Source organism: Aphelocoma coerulescens, chromosome 4 (genome assembly GCF_041296385.1).
Source record: "Aphelocoma coerulescens isolate FSJ_1873_10779 chromosome 4, UR_Acoe_1.0, whole genome shotgun sequence".
Taxonomy (NCBI): domain Eukaryota; kingdom Metazoa; phylum Chordata; class Aves; order Passeriformes; family Corvidae; genus Aphelocoma; species Aphelocoma coerulescens.
In genome coordinates this window covers 46,867,312-46,892,804 of record NC_091017.1, presented here as the reverse complement: position 1 = coordinate 46,892,804, position 25,493 = coordinate 46,867,312, and the positions used below count along the sequence as shown (strand labels likewise).

At 39.7% G+C, this 25,493-nt stretch overlaps 2 protein-coding genes across 5 annotated transcripts; one reads left to right on the top strand and one right to left on the bottom strand.

Moving 5' to 3' along the window:
• Nucleotides 1–4,067: 4,067 nt before the first annotated feature.
• UFSP2 (UFM1 specific peptidase 2) lies at nt 4,068–20,531 on the top strand. Of its 4 annotated transcripts, none has more exons than XM_069013869.1 (12): nt 4,068–4,193; nt 7,631–7,709; nt 9,502–9,682; nt 9,765–9,831; nt 10,159–10,313; nt 11,120–11,312; nt 12,759–12,905; nt 13,372–13,536; nt 14,848–14,972; nt 16,574–16,650; nt 18,336–18,460; nt 19,913–20,531. In XM_069013869.1, exons 1-12 carry the CDS (start codon nt 4,101–4,103, stop codon nt 19,997–19,999), a joined length of 1,494 nt encoding a protein of 497 aa, XP_068869970.1. In that variant the 5' UTR covers nt 4,068–4,100; the 3' UTR covers nt 20,000–20,531. The 4 variants fall into 4 exon arrangements, with proteins under 4 accessions (XP_068869970.1, XP_068869969.1, XP_068869971.1 ...); XM_069013868.1 differs by having other exon boundaries at nt 10,156–10,313; XM_069013870.1 differs by lacking the exon at nt 4,068–4,193 and adding an exon at nt 5,365–5,429 and having other exon boundaries at nt 10,156–10,313.
• On the bottom strand, nt 20,529–23,173 carry ANKRD37 (ankyrin repeat domain 37). Its single transcript, XM_069013872.1, has 5 exons — nt 23,030–23,173; nt 22,542–22,694; nt 21,770–21,861; nt 21,064–21,293; nt 20,529–20,777 (listed from the first exon to the last, which is right to left on the bottom strand). Exons 1-5 carry the CDS (start codon nt 23,054–23,056, stop codon nt 20,764–20,766), a joined length of 516 nt encoding a protein of 171 aa, XP_068869973.1. The 5' UTR covers nt 23,057–23,173; the 3' UTR covers nt 20,529–20,763.
• Between the last annotated feature and the right edge of the window lie 2,320 nt (nt 23,174–25,493).

Genomic DNA, 25,493 nt, shown 5'->3' with positions numbered 1-25,493 from the left:
ACCAACAAATCCTGCCAGATCTTTAGGTTTTATGCAATATGCTGAGCGCCAAGAGGGCCGTACGAAGCGGCTGCTGCCACCACTGAGGGCGGCCGGGCAGCGAAGGCTTCCCGTGCCCTCCCTTCCCAGCCTTCCCCCGCCACCCTGCGGGCGATGCACAGCAGCCTCCGGCGGGGAGAAAAGGGGCGCGGAGGAGAGCCTGTGCTGGAATGAAGGGCTGTCCCGCCTGCCCCTGACCGGTGGTGCCCGAAGTCCCCCGAGGTTCATGTTTTGCCACGTTTGCTTCGTCTCTTTCCAAGAGAGACTCTGCTCTTGGCGGGAGCCCCGAGTGCTCCCCAGGGACCTTCCCAGCGCTAATGCTCTTGGAGATGATCCTGTCCCCTGCCAGCAACGGCAGCAGGGCTCAGACAATCCAGGGCAGGAGAAAGGAGCAATTATGTCCTTCCTCAGGCTGAACAGCAAGGCTGAATAGCTTAGTAAGATAAAAAAGACAAAAATATATCTACCTATATACATGCACTGTGTACTACAAATCTCTTCTAGCATAGCACTACTTGTAGTTCAGAATTCATTTTGAGTGCCATTGTCCAAAAGTTTCAGAGGCTTAAATTACCGAATGCTATGTCTGCCAGCCGAGGGAGCCAATTTTATTCCATAAACATAGGGGGAAAACATTTTTGAACACGAAAATTCCTGGTCTTTTCACATTTATCACGTCAGAAAATAATAAAGTATAATAGTTCTTCAGTGGCATCTGTACAGCATGATTTTGAAGGTCTCTGTGACCCATATAGCCTTATAAAGTAATTTGAATTCCAGACGAGAGTAGGAATAAATTTTGAAAGCCAAGTCTTGTGGCAACACTTACACATTTCTTCCCCTTTTTTAAATAATTCATTTCTTCATTTATTAAAATTATTTTAGACACTAATAAATAACTGTGGTAATTACTTTTGCTAGCATATACAAAACAAGAACTCAGAGCAGCTTACTTTATCACATTTAAAGGTATTATGCTTGTAACAGGAATGCTTTTTGGTCCAGGAGGATGATGGAAAATCAGTCGTTTCTTATTATTTGTGACATCTTCAGATTTTTTAATTACACTTTAATTACACAAGGGTCAGCAGAATGCTGACCTCAAATGTGATCATATGTACCTTCTTTCATACCACCTTCTTCGAGTGCTAATTTACAATACAACTGAGTTAATTACAATACTTTTCATGCAAAAGCAAGTAATAATATTGAATAGCAGACTGCATCACATTATATATATAACCCCCAAAAATATTCCTTCAATTTCCAACAGAAATGCTAAGGAAAATTTTAGTCATTATTTTGAGGAATTCTTAGTTTTAAATGTTCTTTCATAAGTCTGTATTTTGAGGAAAGGATCTTAAAAATGGGACAGAAAATGTAAAAACATAACACTAAAATAAGCTGCATTTTGGCAGAAAATAAGGAAATTCCTACATCACTTGCAGTTTATTGTGGTAAACTCCAAGTCCAATACTGGTATAGGGATTGTTACAGACAGCAGAGCTTGGGCATTATTGCCAATAAGCATTCTAACATATAGGATTGAATACAGCATTGGCTTTTCCTGAAACATTATGTCCACCAATACTGCAAGAGGGGCAACTTTTAGTTAAAAAACATGCAAGGATCTGATTAATTTTTTGCAGTCTCAAAGTACAGCTAAACCCCAGTCTGCTGAGGCTGCATTCCTAAGAAGAGCAGCTGTAAGCATTTTAATCAAAAATAAAGCAATTTTTCCCATTATAATTTGTATAGCAGAGAGGGAAAATGTGCAGTAGCTTAGGAAGTACATGTAATTTAAATGTTCAGGAAAAAGCATTTATAACTGTGAAGGACAGGGAGCCTGAAGATCCCATGAGAGCCATGGGATCTCCAATACTGTCAGCCTGACGAGCCTGACTTTCCAGCAGCTAACTTTTCTGAATAGATTTCCATTCTGAAAGATCTCAGGTGCTTCATCTATGAGGCCAACAACCCAACACAGCTGCAAGTGTGTAAGCACTTTGCTTTCTCTTTCGGAATAGTTACATTTTCCTTGCTCTCATCAGCTTCCTCAGATGAATAAATGACAGTCAAATCAGTCAAGGGTAAAGAACATAATAAAAGAAAATAGTGGTTAGCAGAGCACAGTACTAAATGACTGATGACAGAGCTCCAAATTGAAGAGCTGGAAAGTGACAGATTAAGGGGTGTTACTGTATTAGTTATCTGGAGTCACTGAATAGATATTTGTGCATCATAAACCCATTTAAAAGTGAAATTAAAGTTTAGTCTAAAGGGAACGGCATAAATTTAGCATCTCAAAAAAAAAAACAAACCAAACCTGTATCAAGATGAAATATTCTGTGGAATGGAATATTAGCCATTTAAATTTTAAGAAATAATAACACTAATCAATTAATGAAGTGTGTTCTTATATATTCCTCATACTAGCTCCAGGCTTTATTTCTTATGCCCTCTAAACCTTCACAGATATTTATTCCTATCTGTTTCATTCTTTTCCTCCTTTTTTTTTGGTTTTGGTTTGTTTTTTATTTTCCCAGTGGAAACTATCCCACCTCCTTTTCTCTGTTTTCATTTTCTGCACTAAATGCTTAGCTTTGACTCTGAATCTGTCTCAACTGCAGGCAGCTGAATTATTTCTTCTAATCTTTTTCTTGCCCTAGACCAAAAATGTCCTCTGGCTGCCATTTTTCACTACATATGATAAAAATATACAGGAGAAATAAAACCAGTGCAAGCAAATTTACAAGTTTTCTTACATTTATGAACTTACATGAGAAAAGGAACAATGGGGTTTTTATATAGCATCTAGGATAATGTGGTTCCATTCTTCTGACAACACAGAAGTATTACTGTGCTTTCAGCTGGCGCTGTTTGCTCACGATTGTGTTCTTGCTTAGGATCTCCAAATAAAAAATGAAGGTCAAATCTTGAACGGTAGAGCTTGCGTGGGATACTGCCAGATGTCTCAAAAAAACCCCCAAAACCACTAGATGAACAATATCTAAACCTTTTTTATGGAGAATGGTCATTAATTTCTTTTCCTTCCTTCGCTTTGTAAATAAATATTAGTGATTTCAAGCTAAAGGGAACACCATAGGGAGCAAAAAGTTCATGTAAACGGTAATAAATAATCATATATCACTAAGATATAATAAAGACTTTTTTTTACCTTTACATTTATTCTTTCTACCTCACCAGGTTCATGCAGATATTGTTCACCTATGGTAAGATTTGCATAACTGTAAAAACAAAATTAATTACTCAGGTATTCAAAACTCAAAAAACATTTAATAAAATACTCTTCAAGAAGCAATATTGCAAGCTCCTTTCTTTCCTGGATTAGTATAAAACTTCTTTCCAGGAGGAACGTATCTTTGTGTTTCAATTGTGGACAGAAGTATACATACAAGACTCTTACTGTTTCATAAGAGCTGCCAAATCCACATCTAAAGTAATAAATGAACATATTAAATAATGTTTCAAATACTTCAGGCTTTCCATATCTAGTGTGCTAAAACAACAGTAAGTAGAAGACCCAAATATACCTGCAACTCAGAAGTTAAATATAAAAGCAATCAGATCCACTGTCCACAGATCTATTACAACAATTCCATGCACAGTGTTATGGACAAAAAATAAATAAGATGGTGGCAGAGATGAAGTTTTAGAATATCTCAATAATACATATGTGTTCAATAAAAGTTGTTTTGATTTTGTGCCAGAAAGGTGAAGCACATATGTATCTGTGCTGATTTTGGCTGGAGTAGAGTTAATTTTCTTCCCAGTGGCTGGTATGGGGCTGTGTTTTAGATTTGTGCTGAACACAGGGTTGATAACACAGAGATGTTTTTGTTACTGCTGGGCAGGGCTTACACAGAGCCAAGGCCATTTCTGCTTTTTGTTCTGCCACACTGGTGAGGAGACTGGGGGTGCATGGGAGGCTCGGAGGAGACACAGCCGGGACAGGTGACCCCAGCTGACCAAAGGGATACTCCAGACCATATGGGATCATGCTCAGTGTGTAAACTGAGGGATCTGCCCAAGTCACTGTTATGTGTGATGGGGCACTGCTTTCCTGGAGATGGCTGAACACCTGCCTGCCCATGGGAAGCAGTGAATTCATTCCTTGTTCCACTTTTTTGTGTGTGAGTAGCTTTTGCTTTCCCTGTTAAACTGCCTTTATCTCAACACATGAGTTTTCTGGCTTTTACCCTTCTGATTCTCTCCCTGATCCTGCTGGTGGGGGAGTGAGCAAGTGGCTGTGTGGGGCTTGCCTGCTGCCTTGATGAAATCACCACAATTTCCAGCAGAAAATTTTGAGAGATGAGTATCACACATTAGCCCTGTCTGGCATGTGGATGCAGAGCACAAAAGCTGCAGCAGCACAGCAGTGGAAACACATTGAATTGAATAGATTTTATACATTCTATTAAAAAAAGCAATATGCTGGAACACTGTGTGCGATGGAAGGGTGAGCCATATTATATTTGTGCTCAGCATGTGGAACAGACAGTATGTGTGGGCTTTAAAAAGCTCAAATTTTTTTGGTTGTGCTGGAGGGGTTTTTTGCAACGTGTGGAGGTTCATATTGTGTGAAATGCACCATCACTTCATCAGGCAACCTCAGTGCTGTTCTTCGACTGTTGGGACATCTTGCCATCAGGTAAGGAACCAAAGGGCAGGCGACAAGAAACAACCAGAGATGACCGAAAACTGACCCTTGGAAACCACTTTACGCGCTCACTGTTATAAAGCTAGTTAGGATTTATTTGTGCGGATAGAAATAATTTATTGGAAATAAACAGACCTGGAGTTAAATTCTGATCTTAATGCACAGAGCATTGATCAGGGGGTTAATGAGGACGACTTTGGACCTCAGCATCTCACTGTTCCTGAGGACGGAGGACGTAAACGAGCCTAGCCTGGAAGGAGCAGTAACGCGAGGCAGCAGCCGGGCAAGCGGGATTCCAGAGCGTCTCCCAATGGATTTGTAGAAATGATGAGGACATAATACCACCGACTGGCTGGGCTGAGAGCAGCCACGGCTGCCCAAGAGAGAACGGTCAGCCCCACGCACTCCCTGCAGCGCGCCGGCCGCCGGCAAGCACGGCAGAACAGGACAGAACAGGACAGGGCAGGACAGGGCAGGGCAGGGCAGGGCAGGCAGGTGAGTCCGGAGGGAACGCCGCAGCACTCGGCTCCGCCTGCCCGGCCGAACGGGAAGCAGTGCGGCCCGGGGCCGTGGCCCGGCGGCTGCGCGGCCGGAGGAGGCGGGGCCCGCCGGCACCACGGGCCGCTCCGCCCGCCCGGCCCGGCGGCAGCGCGCCTGCGCCGCGAGGATGCGGCCGGGCCCGGCCCCCGCGGCGGCGCTGACGGACGTGGTGAGTCCGCCCCTCCCCTGGCCGGCCCCCCTCTCCTCATCCCCGGGGAATGGATGCATGGGTGGAAGCCTAGGTAGGTGGGTGGCTGTCCTACCTCAGCGGGGAGGGGAGTGTACCCGCTCGGGCTGAGCTAGCGGCGGGGCGGGCTGGGGGCTGGTGTCCCCGCTGGCGGCTGGGTGCTCGGCGGTCGCGTTTGGGCCTCCACCTCCGGGGGTACCGCGGGGGGGAGGTGCGGAGGCCCGTCGGTCCCCTTTCTGCAGGGCCCAGGTTGTGTCACACGAGGGGCAGTGGCCCCTCCCGCACTGACGCCCTCCTATACCCCCTGCCATTCTCCTTCTCCCTTGGGGAACTGAGCTTGCCTGCCTTTAGTCAGGGATTTGTTGGAAAGCGGTCATCATGGTGGTGCGAGGCGCTTCTCGGTGGTGCCAAGCAATAGGACAAGAGGCAACGGGCAGAACCTGATGCCCAGGAAGTTCCACCTGAATGTGAGAAAGAGCTTCTTTACTGTGCAGCGACTGAGCACTGAAGCAGATTGTCCAGAGAGGCTGTGGAGTCTCCCTCACTGGAGATACTCAGGAACTGTCTGGACACAATCCTGTGCAATGTGCTCTAGGATGACCCTGCTTGAGCAGGGAACTTGGAACAGATTACCTTAACACCAAGACTGTGGGTTTGATCCCCAATATGGACCATTCATTTAAGAGTAAGGCTCATCGTCCTTGTGGTTCCCTTCCAACTCAGAAGATTCTGTGGTTATGTGACCCACTGTGGTCCCTTCCAGCTTCACCCATTCTGTGATGTCCATGATGAGCCACTATCAAAAGTGGCTCCTTTTGCAGAGCTCTTCTTATTCATGAACATTATTCTTGTGTAGTAATAATTCAAATAAAAAACATCTTTCACATCAACCCAGGCAAACATTTTTTTACATTCTGGCTGGCACTTTTGTGCGTCCCACCCTCCAAGACCCTATTAATGCAGATAAGCCGGTTATCTAAAATACTTCAGGGTTATGCTTCAGAAACCGAACTGCTTCTTGGCACTCCAGAATCACTGAAAACTGAAAATCCTTCACCAGTGGATAAACTGTAGTAGATGATTATATTTTCAAGGCCTGCGTATTTTGCATATTTCTCTTTAGAATGCTTTTAATGGAAAGAAAATTAGTCCTATGTTTTGAGGTATTTATTTCATGAGTAGCAATAGCATTGCACTTTGTAACCAACCGGTTGTGCAATAAGTCTTTCCAAAGGGTCCTAGTATAATTATTTTTACAGGTGCTCGGTGGTGTTTTGGAGCAGCTAAAGCTGTTAACCATTCTTTCTGTGGACTGTTAGACTGAGCAGTACCTACACTCATCTGTCACCTTTTGTTCCTCTCTGTACTGCCACAGCTGTTTTTGTCTGGTACATTGAACTTTACTAGGGATTGATCTGTCTGAAAAAGCCCTCTCTAAATAGAAGGGTGTTTTTCCATCTGCATGAGTTCTCTGGTGAAGTTAAAATGTCTGCAGTGAGCAGTTGTGGGGATGCAGAGCAGGGGCTTCAGAAGGGGGAAGAAACAGCTGGGTGGTCTCTATGGTGGCATAAGTAGCTCTCCTGTCAAATGTGAAACTCAGCCTTAGTTCTAGAGGTTGTGTATGTCACCCCCTCCCCTTTTTTTTTTTCTCATTGCCCTGAAACTGTGATTTCCTAACTAATGAATGCATACTTACAGATGTGCCTAGTTACCTTTCTTTTTGGTTCTGTCCTTGCTTTACTTGAGCTGGAAGAGTATTTTATATATATATATATATATATATATATATATATATATATATATATATATATATATATATATATATATATATATATATTTATATATATAAGAACTTATATTATGGGAAACATGATATTTGGATTGAAACAATGAGAAACAATGACATTTTACCTAAAGTATTTCTATGTGGTAGAAGTATAAAATTATGGCATTTTTGTCTAGGTAGGAAATGTGTTCCAAGGTGTAATTGAGGTGCTGATTGCAGTGGCTGTGCACTGCTGCACCACTCACTTCCCTGTTTATTCACTGGCCTTCTGTAACCTGAACAGCTGCAGTAATTGCTGGTGTGTTTGCACACTGTGGTATAACAGTACTCAGCTGTGGCTTGAGAGAAGGCATGTGGAAATGGCTGTTCATTTTCATTGCTTCTTTTTTCTCCTTAGGTAATTCTAGAAGCTATGGATATACTCTTCAGAATAAGAGGAGGCTTGGATCTTGCATTTCAGCTTGGAACTACTGATGGTGTGTCTATAAGAATAATAGATTTCCTAATACTTATATAAACTTTTATTAAGAAACTGTTTATTATATTTATTTTCTTAGCATTTCACCAGGATTAAGTGCTTCTGCAGAAACCTGTAATGATTAAGTACAAAAAATGTTATTCTTTACCTCCATAAATTTTCTGAGTTTTTTTCCATCTTAGGTTTTTTGTTTTAATTTGAAATAAACTCTACATTGACATTTTAAACTAATTTCCTTTGCATATACTTCTTACTTATGGAAGTGTTATTGGGACCACTTTTCAGCTTGAAGCCAAAGGTGACCCTGAAATTTTAAGCAAACTTAAAACTTTAAGGCAATGAATTTGGCTATAACAGGACTGCATTAATAATACAATTTTGAGACTGTGGCCTAATCTTTCTAGAGAAATAGAGGAGAGGAACAAGCTAACTAGTCACTCTACTGAATTTAGGAATTGTCTACTGCAATTCCATGTGATAGCAAGGGACTAGTCTATATGGCATTAAGAGGCTCCTCTGGTCCCACATTGTTACAGTAAGGTGACATTCTCTTCAGAAAGCCTGCTCAGGGCTGTCAGTGGCTGTTGAGCTGTTGTAGGGCAGGATGGGGAAGGGGGATGGTTTTAGCTCCACTCTCAGTCGTTCTGCATTTTAAAAGGACATGTCTCTAGTAGAAACTCCGAATTCCATCTAGTGAACCTTAATAAGGAACTTGGTCTTATTTGAGTTCATGATGTGGAGCAGAAGTGTTGAATAGATTGACCTAATCCAAAGCAGCATTTTGTGAGTTGCATCCTCAGAGAAGAGTTATTCATTTGACATTGTGTACAGTGTATTGAATTTTGTAACCACAGTGAAGCAGGCTGATGTTTGAATTGTCCAAGTGCATGGTATTCACACCTCTTAGTGTGTAAATATGGCATACTGTTCCCTTTGAAGGGCAGTGAGGTTTTTCTTTTGGAGCAATTTTCCTTTGACTTTTCTAATAATGTAGTTTTTACAGACTTCTAGTACAAAAGTTATCTAATAGTGACCAAATTTAAGTTAATGCATCAGAGAGATACAGCATAGTCTTTGATAGCTTGTTAGGCTTTTTTAAATTATTGTATTCAAATTAATGGTTTTTAACCTTCACAGTGAGGAAAAAAACGTGGCTAATGTGCCAAAGTTACTCTGTCATATCCAATAGTGTCATATCCAGTATTGGTTCAGGTTGTAAGGTCTGGGTTAAACACTTAAAAGCACTGAAAGACAACTGTAATAAAATTTCAGGCAAACCAGACTGTGGCTTACAGGTTTATGTTGGCCAAAATTTGGTCCTCAGTTGGAATGTAGGCCCTGCTTTTCCAAAGGTTTCTCTGCTTTTGGTTTGTATTTCTGAACAATGATCCGAAGTCAAAAACATGTGACTCAGATTGAATCTTTCCAGGATTTTTTCAAAAGCCTAAATATACGTAAAAGTCTGTACATAGAAGTTTGTTTGCAGCTGTAGGCTTGGTTAAGAGTTATTAGATGTGGTAAGTGACTGCAGAGTAGGTTATTCTATAAATTTGACAGCCTGTAAGAGAAACAGTACACTTTTGTTCAGGGAGGTGTGAATGTGAACGTTTGAGACACACCTGCTAAGTGAAATCTTACCTCAGTTTTTGTTTGCCCAGTCATTTTTCTGATCATAACAGCACTTGCATCTTTATTCCAAGTCAAAACAATTTTATTAAATGTATGCCCAGCAGCTATTAAAAAATGGTGAGGGAATTTTCTAGGCTAATTATATCCTTACTGTGTTTCAGAGGCATCAACAAAAAAGGCACTAGGATATGTTTTCAGTGATCTTGAAAACAAACTGTCCTCAGAGGTTCTTGTATTCAGAATTTGCCACAGTCCAGTCTATGTGTGGCCTAACAATGGTATGACCACAGTTCCAGAGCTGACTGATGAGTCTGCATGTAAGGAGATAAGACGATTTATACAGTGAGTATATTTAAAAACTGGGGGGAATGGTTAAGAGATTAATTTCATATTATAGAAATTTCTCTTTTTGTTGATAATTCAGATTTGATCAAGATGATGAGACCAAACGAAAGCTTGGCAAAAAAAAGGATAAAAAGTTACAGGATACGGTATGTTTCTCAGCCACTAATAAATTATATAAGACAAATTATTATTTAAACGTTTTAAAAGTTACCCTTCCTAGGTTTTTTTGTACACAAATAGGCATTGACATTACTTAAAAGAATGCTTTTAAAGTCATTAAGACTCAACATGAATGCAGAAATCCACCTGTGGTAGATCAACACATAGAAGTTTGTCTTTAACATTACCAGCTTTTTTTGAACTCAAGTATTTAATTCCTGAGTTTGATACTAAATATCTGCAATCTTACTTTTCCCTTGCTGGTGCATGCGTAGTTGGAGATGTACTATTGGTGTCTTTATTCTCTGCAGCAGCAGATAATCAATGTAGACCTCATGTTGGAAATGACATCTTCATTATTTGCTTTGGCTCCAGTCATTGAAAGGGAAAAGAAGGAACACCACTACATAAATATGACATTGCCAGTTGATGTTGTTGTATCTGTTTCTCCAGAAGAACCGTGGGGAAAGTAAGTGTTATCCTGAACTTGCAATTTTTCAGCTTCATCTCTTCATTTTCTTGAAATAATGAAGTAAAACTATATCATTCATCAGTTTAATGAAAAGTATATAGCATTTTTGTGATGTACTTTTAACTGTGTAAATAATAAAAGCTCGTGTAGACAGCTGTTAACTTTAATAATCTTGAGACATGATCCTTTTGCTGTCTATAAAAAATTCAGTTTATCAATGTCTGGCAGATTTGATAACTCATAACCATTGCTTAGCAAGGAATTGAGAAAGTCAGGAAGATGTTCTAGAAATTCTTGTATGTGAGGTGTATAAAAGTGAGAGTTGGGGTGTATTTGATGAGTCTTTGTAATCTCAGCCTTACATTAGGGGCTGCAGCTGGGTAGGTACAGATGGAAAACATTTGAGTCTGCCTCTGTATTTTTTCCTTGCATTTTTTCCATAGGTTTTGACTCTGAGTGACACTAAATGGAGTGGATAGAATGCAAAAAAAAAAATTAATCATATATATAACTTTTATTTATTGTCAAATGCTCATACTGATTGTGTCTCTGATATGAGAGCAGGGCAGCTGCATTTTGGAGGATTGAATCACTAGGGGTTCGTTTCTGTGTGCAGACAAGCTTTGAGTAAGGCACGGTTGGGCTCTGCCTTTCCCTGTGGGAGCAGAAGCACTGAAGTAGTGCAGTCATCTGCACTATCAGGTCAGACATGCATTTAGGTATTGTATAACTCACAGCTGTGAGAAAAAATGATTCACCATCGCTGCTCTACTTTTTAAAATATTCTCCCTTGTACTTCGCAGGGTACAAAATCTCCTAGTGAAAGCAATTCATGGGCAATTAACTGACATGGAAAGATGTATCATGAAATATGTGAAGGGAACATCAATTGTGGTACCAGAACAATTTCATTTCATGTTACCAGGAAAAAATCACCTTGTAACCATCTCATATCCTACAGGTATTTCAGATGATCAGCTGGAAAGTTACAGAAAGGTAAAGCCAACAAACCGTAACAGAACCTGATCTTTTCTTTTTATTTTTATTTACTATAATTGAAGCAGTGGTAAAGCTTTCCATTTAGTCAATGTAGAATAAAGACTAGGATACTGTTATTTTTTTAAATTTATTTTTACTATAACCAAAGCATTATACTGAATGTGGAAACTTGATTTATTAGAAGTTATTTTATAGAATGTGCCAGATCTCATTTTTGTAAGGGAACAATAGAAACTTTAAAAGTACATAAAATTTGGTTGATAAAGATTCTGTCTAAATTATACTTCCAGTACAGTATTCTTTGAATTTCTCCACTTCTATGGTAGAACATCAGTTTATTTTTGGTGTGTTACTACATTCAGGTTTTAACACACGTCCTGAAAAGGTTAGTATTGGGGGGGATTGCTTGTTTTGGTTTTTTTCTTGTGGTTTTGTCTGTTTGTTTGGAGGGGGCTGCTTTTTGTAGCTCACAGCTGACCAGGCTTAGCTAGTTTTTGGCTTATTTTTGCCTTCTGGGTGGCACACCTAGAAAAGAGAATATGGATGAGGTGGAAAAATATTGAGATGCCACAGTCTTTTCGGATTGAGGCTGATACCAGTCCAGGTCACACAGTTTCATGTATTTAGAGCAGGGAAAGAATATTCTGCAGCTTAAAGGTGTAGAAGCTGTGGGGACTTTACATTTTCTTCTTCTGTGTGAAGCATTACGCGGCGTATAAAACCCAATCTAGCCTTGGGTTTGCAGAGGCCTCAGGCACTGGTGGCACTGTTTGTGTTTCCTGCTCTCTGCTGTTCACTGTTAGCCACTGATGGGAAGTGTCAGTGCAGCTCCTGTAGCTGGGTTCATTGCTGGTTCATCTGCCTAAAATGTATTACCCACATTACACACATTATGCTGGATGATCTCATCATTCCTTTCACTTTTAAGCTCTGTGAAATAAGACAATATATCTCTTTAAATGTGGCTGCTGTGTGACAAACAGCTTAAGAAATTTAAAAATAGACTGAATCTGCTTGAACTATAAGCCCAATATCTTTACTTTTTCTCAGTACGTGTTATTTGTATGTTCCAATATCAGTTAAGATTATGATTTGATGTGTGTATCTACATTACTGTGTAGATAAAACTGTAATCCTTTTCTATGATGGTGTATTTTATCATATTTTCATAACAAACCTGTCACTCGTGGTATCTTCAGTGGGGCCCCAGCAGCAGGTGTTATGTAACAGGGCCCTTAAGATGGGAGGTAAGCCTGCATGAGCTTCCTTGGAGAGTTGAGGTCTAGTAGTAAACATACCTGCTGAATGTTTAATTAAGCATATTTTAATAATTTGCTAAGCTATGCTGTTAAAATCATGTCTTTATTGCTACTTACAATGTGATCTTTCTTTTAATCCAGCATTTGAATTGTGTTTCTTATTTTTATTTGGACTTGCATGTAGGAATTGCATGGGTTATACAATCTGCCTTGTGACAGACCATATTTCAAGAGAGCAAATGCTTATCATTTTCCAGATGAACCATATAAAGATGGATATCTCAGAAATCCACATTTACATCTTAGTTCACCTGGCATGGAGTCTGGTATGGTAAGTTTAAATTGAAACATTTTGCAGAAAGTACCTTTTTATTTTAACTGAGAATTTTTTTTATTGAAATAAGTAATTTAGATAGTCAATGATGTGTAGATGAGAAAGTGAAATAATTGGCTTCACCTTTTAAGCAAAAGGGCTCCTCTGCACAAAATGGCATTGCTTTAATTTGCTGTATTTGTCCCAAAGAAATTGGATTTTCTTGGGAAAATAATGTACACATTTTTAGCATATATTCTAAAAAGTTTCTCAGAACCAGGACAAGAAACTAAAACTGTGAACAGAGAAGTTTAGGAGACAAAAACAGGCAGAGTAATCATGTATGAATAATGACCCTTCAAATCTTCCCAAGATTTGCAGTCCCCAACTGAAAACTTCACAGTGCAAGTGACAGGTTATATGACTTCTCTGAAAACTGATGCAAGTGTGATCAGATGCTTCTGTGTTCTCTCCTGCTGTGCAGATTTATTTAGTACAAGGTGTGTACAGTTACCACCACTATATGCAGGATCGCATCGATGACAGTGGCTGGGGCTGTGCCTATCGGTCTCTTCAGACAATCTGTTCTTGGTTCAAGCACCAAGGCTACATGGATAGACCTATACCCACACACAAGGAAATTCAACAGGTACAGAATATTTAAGATTATTTTATGCATATTTGTCTAGAAAGGTTTGTGTAGGTTATTTTTTAAATGTCAAATTCATACATTTTAGAATTTGGATTTGTGGGACTTTTTTGTCCCTTAAATTGAACTGGTGGTTCTGAATTGTTTATCTGTGTTGGGTGACATTATTTGTACAAGTAAGATACCTTAAAATAGTCTTTTAAATGTTTCCTTGGAGTAATATTCTATTAGAAGCTGTGATACGACATTTTCAGTGTTTTTGTCAAGTGAAAAGAGAACAAAGAACCCAATGTGTCATGCTAAAATCAGTTTTAAAACTGGCTGTCATATTAAGTGACAGCTGGATTAGTTCCCAGATGCTACACATGAGTTTACTGACACCTTTTGCAGCTTTGCCATTGACAGTAGTGCACTTTTTCTGATTTTTGAACTCTCTTTCACTTCTTTTTCTGTTTTGAATTCAAATGCATACTTGAATATGTTCATTTCTGTTAACAGCACTGAAGTAAAACTGTAGGCTTGTAGCTAATACCCATACTTGGGTATGCCTATCAAGGAATACTGCAGTTACCTTCAGTCTTCTAAATGTAATTCTTTGTGTTACATTTATTTACTGAACATTTTCAGTAAAACTTAATTCATTCCATTAAAAAAAATTTTATCATACATAGCAGGGATGTGAACACTAAAGGTAAAACTGCATTACCTGAACATTTCTCAATCCACACCCGAATGCTATTGAAGTCTGTGCACTCCTGTAGTACTTTTAGGCATCTAAAAGAGGGCAGTAGCCTACAGGAGACCTTATGGGCTTTGTGTCCTGAGCAGAAAAGGCCCCTCTCAAGTGCTGCATGTAACATATAAGTCTCAGAATGAAAAAGAGTTTAAAATAAACCATAGCCTTTGACATGTATCAGTGGCCTCTTCCTCCGAGCACTATTTTATGGATCCTTTCCTGAGTGCTTTGAATAGAAATCCAAGCTTATCACTCTGTGAAGTGGCTTCTGCAGTGTACAAATGCCACTCTCCATTATTAAACAGTTCAGTGGTCACCCTTCCAGCCTGAAGTCTGCCTGTGGACCTGGGGTTGTAGTGTCTGCTCATGGACACAGTTCTGCATTACTGCTCAAAGGGGCATTTCCAAAACAGAACCACAGTGAATGAATTCAACATTCATTGGTCTGCTTTTGACCATCTAGGTTCAAAACACATGTCTATATATATAAACCAACTTCATTCACAAAAAGTGGTGGAATTCCCTACTATATGTTGTTGATACTTGGGTTTCTTCCTCATTATGATGTTGCAAAGGCACTGGTTGATGCTGGAGACAAGCCTGCAGCATTTGTTGGGTCACGGCAATGGATTGGTTCGATTGAGGTACAGCTTGTTTTGAATCAGCTTTTTGGAATAACATCCAAAATATTATTTGTCAGGTAAGAATCACTACCTGTTTAGTAGCTTGGTAATTGCTAAAAAGACTGAATGCCTTAAAATGCAAATCATGATTACAGTACATGGGAGAAGAGGGATAATTAAAAAGATAAGAAGTCTTTTAAGAATTCCTTGCTTATAAAGTCTGTATTCCACCTTTAGTTGTGCTAAGTGCTTACAGATGAAGGTGGTGTTAAATTTCTTGGGAGCTTGGAGTTCCAGTTTCCAGTTGCTATAAATTGCTTAATAATATGCAAATTGCCCAGTTTTATAAAGCAATGGTCTAATGCTTCCACAAGAAATGTGGCTCCCATTGGGTGTGCTCAATCTATAAATTGCTTAATGATATGCAAACTGATCTGGAATTCAGCTATTTCCTTTGAACCACAAACATAATTTTTGATGCAGGCACACAGTCTGATGGCCACAGAGAACTGAATGCACACTGACAAAGAAATTATTGCTGCAGCCACAGACCTAGCTTGTGAGTTTAGGATTGAGGCAAATTGTTGAGAAGTCTGGAAAACAATGTTCTCCTTTTTGTGTTTGTGTGGCAAATAAAGCAAGGAATTTGTTTCCATTCTGACAATCTGATGCTCTCATACACAATGAAGGACCTTATGAAGATATTTGGGGCAAAAAGAATAATCTTTAGCATTTATGAAAAGAAAAATCACCATATTTTTATCATTTAGGCACCACTAAGCCAGTACTAAGCAGACTAACAAATCCTCGAACATGTGATAAATACAATCTTGAAATTAAGAGCATATACTAACAGTGTGTATGAAAATACAAGTCAAAATACTTCTCATGTGTTAAGTTTATTTAGAGTAAAATCACAGTGTAGATACTCTAAAAGAGCATGGTGATGGGGATCCTTAGTGTTATGAAAATAGTTCAGGTCTTCAATATTTTAATAATTTTTTTGTTCCAGAGCTTGTACTTGCAGATCATCCACCTATTATTTATAGCAGCTGGGGCAGGCCCTGCCAGTAGGAAGATTTTCATTCCTGCATATGAACTGGGTAGAATTGTTCATAGTGCTGCTACAAGGGAGCACCAGTTTTTTTCAGTGTTATGAAAAACCGACATCAGTACCATGCTGGGAAGAAGAAACAATCATGCAGCTTTTTTAGCTGGTCACTGGCAGTGGATGGCATTTTTGCCTTGGGCTTATTTCCAGCTAACATCTCTAATTCTTTATGGAAATAAAACATCACAGCTGCACTAGCAACACCGGTACTGGAACCATTATCATAAATACACCATTTCCCAGAGTTCCAGTTTTGTATTCTGTCTGCATTTAATCCATTCTCTCTGCTTGGGAAGTGGGCACACAGACTTGCATTGGGTTTTAAAAAGATTAGCCACTATATAAAGAAATATAAAGACAAAATAGTAAAAATGTCTGTATTAATTTCCTTACCTAGCTACTAGACCTTGTGTTAGAAAACGTTTTTCAGATTGTCTCAGGAAGTTTACGAAGGAATAATCCAAGTGACTTTCTAATCAGCTGTCTATGCAGTGAACAAGTCTAATGGATAATTAGAGAAGTAAGCCTAGTGAGAATGACAAATCTATTATCGTTCTTCTTACCTAGCCAGGGTTCTGAACTAGCACTGCAGGGAAGAGAGCTTGCTAATCATTTCAAGACTGAGGGAACTCCAATTATGATTGGTAAGTGCTTGAGAGTTGAAGAATACTAATGAAAGTGCATGGCCTCCCTGTGCTGAATTTCATTTAAATTAGAACCCATTTAATTTATTGTTCAAGAGTTAATCAAAACTGTAGATGAACTAAAAATTACAGTATTCCCAAGGTAGCCTTGAAAATTATACAATTTAGTTTGGCTGGTATCTTTTTATTCAGTATTTCTTTCAAACTCAGTATTAAACATGGTAACAAAAGTCAGTCTAAATGGTGTTTTCATAAATTGCTATTAAGTCAGAACATTCTCTGCAGGAGCAGAAGTTCATAGAGTTCCCCAGAACTTCCCCTCAGAGAAGAGTACTGTTTATCTGGCTTGGAAGAGAAGGGTATTATCCAAATTTGATTTAAGACCAGTTTTAATAATCTGAAATATTAGTAAGAGAAGAAGCTCCATTTGTAAGAATACTGTGACATTAACTGAACTATTTCCATGCTGTGTTTTAAGAAATTAGTAATACTGATATTATTAATTTCAACTTTAATAACATTAATTTTAGCAATTTTTGCAATCTGTATTTGGCATTACATAATACAGAGTAAGTTTCTCAAAATATAGGTGCCAGAAGTCCAGACTTTGGTATGGTGATGGTTTAGATCAGATATTAGGAAGAAATGTCTCCCTGTGAGGGTGGTGAGACACCAGAACAGGCTGCCCAGGGAAGCTCTGGGTGCCCCAAGGCCACGGGAGTGGCCCAAGGCTCAAGGCCAGGTTGAATGGAGCTTTGAGCAACCTGGTCTAGTGGGAGGTGACCTGCCCATGGCAGGGGGGTTGGAAGTGGGTGATGCTTAAGGTCCCTTACAACCCAAACCATTCTATGAGTCAATTAAATATTCTTGGCCTTTCAGCAGTCTTTTTGTCTGAATTTCAAGAATATAGAATCCTATATTGAAAAATCTTTTAGTCTATAACTTATCCATCCCTGTAATGCTCTCTTGTAGGTTGCTTTAATTTTGTTGTTGTTGGAGGGTTGGAGATTGGCTTTTTGAGGGTGCGTTTTGGGGATTGGTTTTGCTTGTATTCTTCCAGGGATTTTGTAATCCCTACCTGCTGTGTGGAGCTATTACTACAATATTGCAGGGACATAAAGTATTGCATGTTGTCTGAAAGAAACATGCAAGAGTTGACCTGTGCCCATCTCATCAAAATATCCCCTTTTCCTGTTTGCACGCTGGAAATCAGAATTTACTCTTCTGCCCCTGATATTCATTGATGTAATTTTGTAGAAAACAGCAGATAAACCTTACCCAGAAATTCTGATTTCTGTTCTAATTTTAGTCTTTCTACCACCAGGAAATTTTACACGTTTCTTTTCTACAGTTAGGTTTCTTTACAGAAAAAGTGCAAAAGAGATGTTTGAAATATTCTTGACTTCATCTGGTGGAAGTGTTGAGGATTTAACCTGCCTTGCTTGGAAGAAATTTGGAAAATAAATTCTCTACTTCTTTTAGTTACTACAACTAATCTTTCTTAGATGTAGTAAAGATATGTTGTTTAATAATGTGAAGAATCTTACGTCAGACACTTTCAGAATTATCTTGATAACCAAGTTAATATGTTAATAGAAGGTTTTGATGTACTTTTATTTAACCCTTGTACATTAAGTCAATCTCAGTGAAAAAAAACTTAGCAATCTGTGTTTCTCCTATTTTAGGTGGAGGTGTTTTGGCTCACACGATATTAGGAGTGGCTTGGAATGAGATTACAGGGCACATAAAATACTTGATTCTAGACCCACATTACACTGGCGGAGAAGATCTGCATGTTATTTTGGAAAAGGTGAGGCTTGATGCACATATATACACACACATTTATGTATATACATGTATTTTAGCATTAGATAATGTCCAGCCAAATACAAATTGGCCAGTCTATGGCTTCTCCATTCCTTATGGAAGCAGTGCTGACCCCAGTTAACCTGCGTACTACGATATGCTAAGTATTGTCAGTTTCTGAAACTTAGTGTCTTTGGAGGAGATGTATCAGATCAGCAAGTACATCAACTTACTATACTATAAAACAATGTTCTTTATTTTATCTGAATTCACCCATCTCCCCTTTTACCCAGGAGTATATATGATAAATGTCTTTTGTATTTTGAATAAAACAGAAAATTCTGTTCAGGCAGAAGAAGCAGAGAAGATAATTTATTTTAAATTTTAAAAATTATTTTAAAAATCCAACATTAACCATTCTCAGATCAGACCTTGAACTGTGTTCAGAGGGTAGGTACTGAACTGTTTTGAAAATGTGGAGAAACTCTAAAGGGCTCAAGGGTATGTAATGCATTTCCACATTTAAAGCCACCAAAAGGGATGATGCAGCACATTACAAACCAGTAAACATAGTGTCAGAAATGTAAACTCTGAAAGCAGCTAAATCATCCTGTCAGTGCTGGGCAATGAATGTCTTTTCTGTTTCTCATATTAAGTTGCAAATAATAACTTCTATTTAGAATCTTTGATAACCTTGTGTAGGCCTAACAAAAAAAAACCCGAAAAACCAAAACCAACCGAAAATGAAAACAACAAAAAAAAAACAAAAGAAAAAAAGCTATTTAAGAAACATTTTGTTGGCCTATAATGGTCAAAGCTTGAAATGAATACAGGAAGAAACAATTTCCAAAGAACAGACCAACAGCTGTTAGAAATGGTCCAGTGGTCCAGGAGGATAAAAGACATGCAGAATCCACTTTCCTCATCAGAAGTGTCTGGGGAGGAACTAAGGTAGACTGTGTGTAGCTCTTTTCTTCAAAAACACCTCCAATAATTGTGTGGTACTCTGCAAACTTAAAAGCTTTGTTAGACTTACTTTCTCCAGAATCAGGTCAAACAGCCCAATTTCTGGTATTAGGCGCTCTGTTTGGGGCTGAAATATCAACTATTACCAAAGAAGGCATGGATTCAGAACGAGAAAAGGAAGCTGTGACAATGGTGGTTTCAGAATAACATTAACCTCTCCGTAGCAGCAGAAGGTAGTGGGGAGGTGGGGATAGGGAGGAGATGATACTTTCTAAGAACTAAGCTGGGGAAGGAGGAAGGGGAAAGAGTGTCCCTGTAATGTGTTTTCCATTAATGTGTTTCCAGGCATGTAGAGAACCTTCTGAAAATTGTCATTGCATTCTGTAGACATTTGAAAATAATTCATACAACTTAGATTAGTATGATTAGTAAAATAAGAATAGATGCAATAGTAGTAGATTTAAAAGCTATCTTGCTTTTCCTTGGACAGGGCTGGTGTGGATGGAAGGGCCCGGACTTTTGGAACAAGGACGCCTATTATAATCTGTGCCTACCTCAACGACCAAAAGCTATTTGAATTCACTCTTACACTGAACGTGCTGAGACAGAATAATAGCTGATCTAGATAAAACTGTGGTGTCATTTATCAAAATAATGCTTTAAGTCAATCAAAACCCAGTTGAAATAGAAATGTTGCTTGAATAACTTAAATTAAGAAACTATTTTTTTTAAATGAAACCTCTAGAAATAAGAGTTACCTGCTTTGAACTGTATTCCTTACAAATGTATTTATTAGGCAACGAATACTCTATACTTTTCCATAGGACAACTTTGTGTTTATATAGAATTTTTTCTTCTGCTAAAATGTTTGTAGACTCAGTGCCAAATCCTTTCGTTTTATGGAATTCTTTCATGACAAAAGGATGAACTGTCCTCTGCCTTTCAAATTCCACGTAGCCAGCTGTCTTGTCCATTATGAATCTGTTCAAAGGCCTTGTTTGCTGCTGGTACTCTTGATGATGCATTTTAGGACTGGGAGAAGAATGGCTATATGTACTGAGTTTTATTGATTTTGCTCTCATATTTACACAGAAAAAAATGCAAGAGAATTTTTACATGCTCATTTATTTATAGCTGTATGAATACAAGTATTCTAGGGGGGGAAAAAACCTCACAGCATTCTTCTGTAAGAAGTAACAATAAACAAGCTTTCCTCCTTCTCAGAAGGAGACAGTGTCCCAGCACACACATCTGACTGCTCAGTGTATCATCCAGTCATGGTTCTTCAGACTTTAGATTCCCCTTATTTCATGTTGGGATTACAGCAGTTTCTTCTGGCAGCTAGGAGACAAGATCTGTCATAGAAACAAACAAAACAAGTCTGTAGCTACTTCATCAGTACATCAGTAAGAAAACCTATGATTTTTATTTCTTCTGAGTTAAAGTAGCCTCTTAAGTGGCATCCCACGTGTACTGTCCTTTTCCAAGAAGACCCTAACCTTAAATACCAATGCAACTTCATCCTTACTGGCAGGCTTTTAAATCTGACTGCTCTGTGTCTAACACACATTTGTTTTACTTAGATGCTAAAAACATGTTTTAGAATATTCTGAATTGTATTAAACCAACACTATTACACACCATCTGATCTTCTCCTCTTCCTGTTTATGGATCTGCTGGTTTCACTTTCTTGTTTCTGTGCAGTTGGATCTTCTCTCTGCAAACCATGTTTGTCACTTAGCGAGTGTCCAGACTGTCCTCTCAGTTTCATTGCCTGAGTGTACTGAATTGTCCTGAGGAACTTGGCACATTCCAGAAAGCCATAATCCAGTGCAAGGTCTGCTGCTGTCTGTCCACTATTGTTGCACAAGCTGAAATACAGAATTAACAATAACCAATTACACTGGAATAATGAGCAAGCACTGATTAAGTGTTAATTTAGGCAGATGAATAAAAGTAAGTACAGGGAATCCATACCAAGAAGGTTTGTCAAGGATAGCATAGGGCTCGTAGAGGGGGCTGGTATTAAATACAAAAAGGAATAATTATTTTAAAATAAATTTGTCATCAGACTTTTACTGGCTTAGCATATCAGAAAGGCAAGAAGGTGAGATTATGATCAGGAATATTCTCTCAGCAGTTGTTACAGAGGTATATAGCTAAACAATAGCATGTGAGCATGTGGTCTGTGCTCCTTTGGAGTTTATGTCAGTTGTTAATACTCTAGGGCTATAGTCATGCTCTGTGTGCAGCCTTGGCACACGTGTTCTGAGCAAGTTAAATGTACTGCGTAAAAAGCACGTCCTTTGACACTCTTACTGAAGTTACTAAATCTAGCTCAACTTACTCAATTTTAGCATCACCAGCAACAAGGAGAGCAAGACATTCCAAACTCCCAACTTTTGCTGCTTTATGTATCGGGGCTTCTCCAAGGCAATCCTAAAAACACAATTTAACAATCATTTGAAAGAAGAGGAAGAGGATAAAGCTGTCTTGTCTCCAAAATGACTGTTTATGTATACCAGTCTGTTGTGAGCTGAGAGAAAGATTAAAGGAATATAGCTAGTAACATGTACTTGGTAACTGCCATTAAATATCTAGTGTATTCATCACCACAAAGTAGAAGTGTTGTCCCCTGCAGTACTCATTGTTTAACCTTTACCTTTTAAAAGATAACTTACACAGAATACTCTCTACATGGAACAGCATCTCTGAGCACCATTCAGGGATTGCTGTGACCAATAGCTTGCTACCAGCTCAGATGTATGAGGAATTAAACTAAGTAACTAGAGTAAGAATCCTTACATTTACTGGAAGTAGGGACAGAATTTTGGAAGAAAAATACTCAGTTGTGTAAAAGAATTAAGTTGTTTGGACAGCTGCATGCAGCATTTTAATTGTGAAAATTGAATTATACATTGCAAATTGCTAATGCAATATAGACAGGATTTCTGGTTCATGCAAGAAGTTACTCTAGAATAAGCAAATCCAGATACCACATGCAATACAACTGAGTATAAGAAAAACCTCTTTTAGATAAAAAGTATGTAAATAATATTAAATGGATTTACTGACATGCCAGATTAGAAGTGGAAGGAATAAAATGTATGTGTTCTTACCTGTTGGTTCAGATTTGCTCCTGTCTGCAGTTGCCACAGTAGAAAAAAAGCTTCACCACCACAAGCAGCCAAGTGAGCTGGAGACTGACCAAAGGCATCTGCAGGTGCGTTCACACCGGTTCCTATCTCAAGTAAGTTGCTGAAACTACCAGACTGAAACAAGATATCAAAAGAAAAAAAGAAATGTTACTGCTGCCAGTGTAAGCCACGGCAGGTCTCAGAACACTGCATCACAGCAAAAAACATTCCCCTTGCAAATCATTGGATCTTCATGTTCCTTGAGACTGCCTTTTAAAATTTTTTTTTTATAAAAAGAGCAGTGCAAGAAAGACTTTTTTGGCTTTTAATCTCTTAACCAGAAATACCGATCGACAGCGGCAGTTCCCCAAACATTAATAGCAGCAGCTCCAGGCAAACTACACCTCATTCACTTCCGCAGCCGTGCTCCCGGTGAGACAGAACCACAGACAGACCTTGCCAAAGCTCACCTCTGAAGTGCAGTCCAGCATCAGCATCGCTCTCCGTTGCTGGGCGCGGGGCCCTCGGGGCTGGGGGTCCGAGGCGCGGCTCTGTCCGTGGCCGGCTGCGAGCGCCGGGCCCGCAGCCCCGCCCCGCCGGCCGCACGTAGGCGGCGGCAGCCGCCGCCCGCCAGCCATTGGCCGCCCCGGGGGCACCGCGGGGCCGCGGCCGGGCCGGGCCGGGGCCGGGGCGCGGGGCTGGCGGCGGCCATGTGGCGCGGGGCCGCCCGGCACGTCCCGCACACACTCGCAGCCGCGGCAGCGCCCTCCGGAGCCCCGGGCAGCCGGCCCCGGCTGCTGCACCGGCCGGGAGCGGGCGTCGCTGGAAGCGCCGGTGCCGCCGTCAGCCGGAGCCACCGAGCCCTGAGCGCGGCCTGGTGTTTGCTTGGTTGTGCTGCTGCTGCCAGGCGCAGCCTCCAAAGTAGTTCTGCTAGCGTACCTTAACGCTGATTTAGGAAGGCTAGACCGAGGCAAACTTGGATCTAGGAAAGAAAACAACAGAGAATTAGATTTTGCCCCCAAAAAATCTTAAATCGGTAAAAAAAAATCCGTACTATCGTCCTGCCCAAGCTCTACCACTAGGCCAGGGAGACTGGCCAGACGCGCCACGCTGTGAAACGCAGGTCTCCCCTCCTTCAGCACAGACATTACAGCAAGTTCATCACCAGTCTGAGCGGGACTAGAATTGGCAATGCAGGGTCTGGGCACAGCCACCTGTTGTTACATCTCTGCTCAAAACACAGTTGCAAATACAGAACTTTGATTGTCACTTACATGAGCTTGAAGTATCCTAGAGAGGGTGAGTGCCCAAGGTGCACAGTTCTGTTCCCTTAGCACTAAGGTATTTCTTTCTGTGTCAAATGCCTACGTTTGTTTGTTTGTTATGGAAGTTCCTCATAATTGCTACCATGACTTAAAAAAAAAAAAAAAAAATTGAAAGTCACGTATTTAAAAAACAAATATTAATGGCATGGTTTTGATAAACAGAGTTAGAGAAAAAGAAGCCTAACAGTGTTCCTTTAGGGTATACATAGCTGTGAAATGAATTCACAAACATGATGAAATTACCTTCTGCTTCTCCTTTGGGAAAGCTAATATAAATTATTTTAGTGGAACATGAGCATATTTTTTAAGGTGCAAAAATCCAGGTAGATAGGCAGTTCAGCAGAACTATTTCTGTAAGTGACAGTTTTCACTTTGCTTTTATATGGAAAGAAATATACTTGTGTAATTACAAAATGTTGCGTTGTTTTCCGTGAACAGGTAGCCAAGCAAATTAGTTAACAAACAAATAAAATTCCTACACTTCTAACTATGCATTGTTAGGGATGAAATACCTCTGCACAGATGCCAGAAATCCACAGTCATTGTTTATGCAACTATAAAGACAGTTTTGGAAAACACACATATCCAGAATTAGCTTAAGACTAAATAGTTTTGCATTGCCCAAGAGGTTGTGTTTTGTTTGGTTTGGTTTGGTTTGTTTTTAAGATCTTCCCTCCCTACATTACTTCAGCAATTCAGAGGCTTCAAGCTGCACCCAAGGAATCCCATCTTTCCAGCCTAGCCACCTATACACAGATTTGCATCCTGCCAGCCAAAACTCTCTTCAAATTCCTGCTATTAATTAGTTCTTGAGCTTCAGGTCACATTCTGCACACCTCATTAGTGCCTGCAAAACTGTTCTGCCTCTGAATAACCGGTACTTGTACTGGCATAAACAGAGTAGCAACAGTTCTCATTATTTTGTATGGGGCAGCCCCAAGTCCCAGTTAAGGACAAGGCTTCCTGGGTACCGCTGTTCTGGAACATAGCTTGGCAAAAATTCCTCTGTGCTTTGTATCTCAGATCACACATCTTGCATAGCTATCAACAAAATTAAATTGGAAAAATGGTTCTAATAAATGTGTGTAAGCAGTCAGATAAACCAAGGTGTGCTGGTAAATCTCATACCCTTCTGCCTCAAAAGCAGCCATGCAGCCCAGTGTTAATTGTCTTAGCTGAAGGGTAATGCTGCTTTCACAGACTGTTCTTCACTGTCTGTTAAATCAAGTAATTAATTGATGCTTTGAAAAAGTTTATTTTCCTGTATCATCTACAAAAAATGAATCAGGATTAATTTTAGGAGTTTCTTCGTACTTAAAGTCACTTGGGACTGCTGGAAAACATCATGTTGAGCCCACAGGTTTAAGCACACAAATCTGCAAGCATCACTCTCCCATTTTGATTGTTGCCTCTGTCCCTGTTGCTATAGAAACAGATCACACTGCCAAAAATGGAAGGATGATAATCATCTGGAAAAAAAGAAAAAGCTGGGAACACAGATAAAGATTATTTTGAAAGCACTCTCATGCATTTTGGTATTATTCCCTTTTTATAAGAGAGACAGCCAGAAGCAATCAACAGAAGTGAAAGCAATGCTTTACATTTCAGG

What these genes read in the sequence shown, in the direction of transcription:
- ANKRD37 (XM_069013872.1), bottom strand. Translation starts at nt 23,056, where the DNA reads ATGCTGATGCTGGACTGCACTTCAGAG. An exon ending in TGCTGGACTGCACTTCAGAG is followed by an intron (nt 22,695 to 23,029) that starts GTGAGCTTTGGC and finishes ATCTTGTTTCAG; the next exon opens with TCTGGTAGTTTCAGCAACTT. An exon ending in GCTGGTGATGCTAAAATTGA is followed by an intron (nt 21,294 to 21,769) that starts GTAAGTTGAGCT and finishes TCTGTATTTCAG; the next exon opens with CTTGTGCAACAATAGTGGAC.
- UFSP2 (XM_069013868.1), top strand. Translation starts at nt 4,101, where the DNA reads ATGTGTGATGGGGCACTGCTTTCCTGGAGATGGCTGAACACCTGCCTG. An exon ending in GAGATAAGACGATTTATACA is followed by an intron (nt 9,683 to 9,764) that starts GTGAGTATATTT and finishes TTGATAATTCAG; the next exon opens with ATTTGATCAAGATGATGAGA. An exon ending in CACACAAGGAAATTCAACAG is followed by an intron (nt 13,537 to 14,847) that starts GTACAGAATATT and finishes GATGTTGCAAAG; the next exon opens with GCACTGGTTGATGCTGGAGA.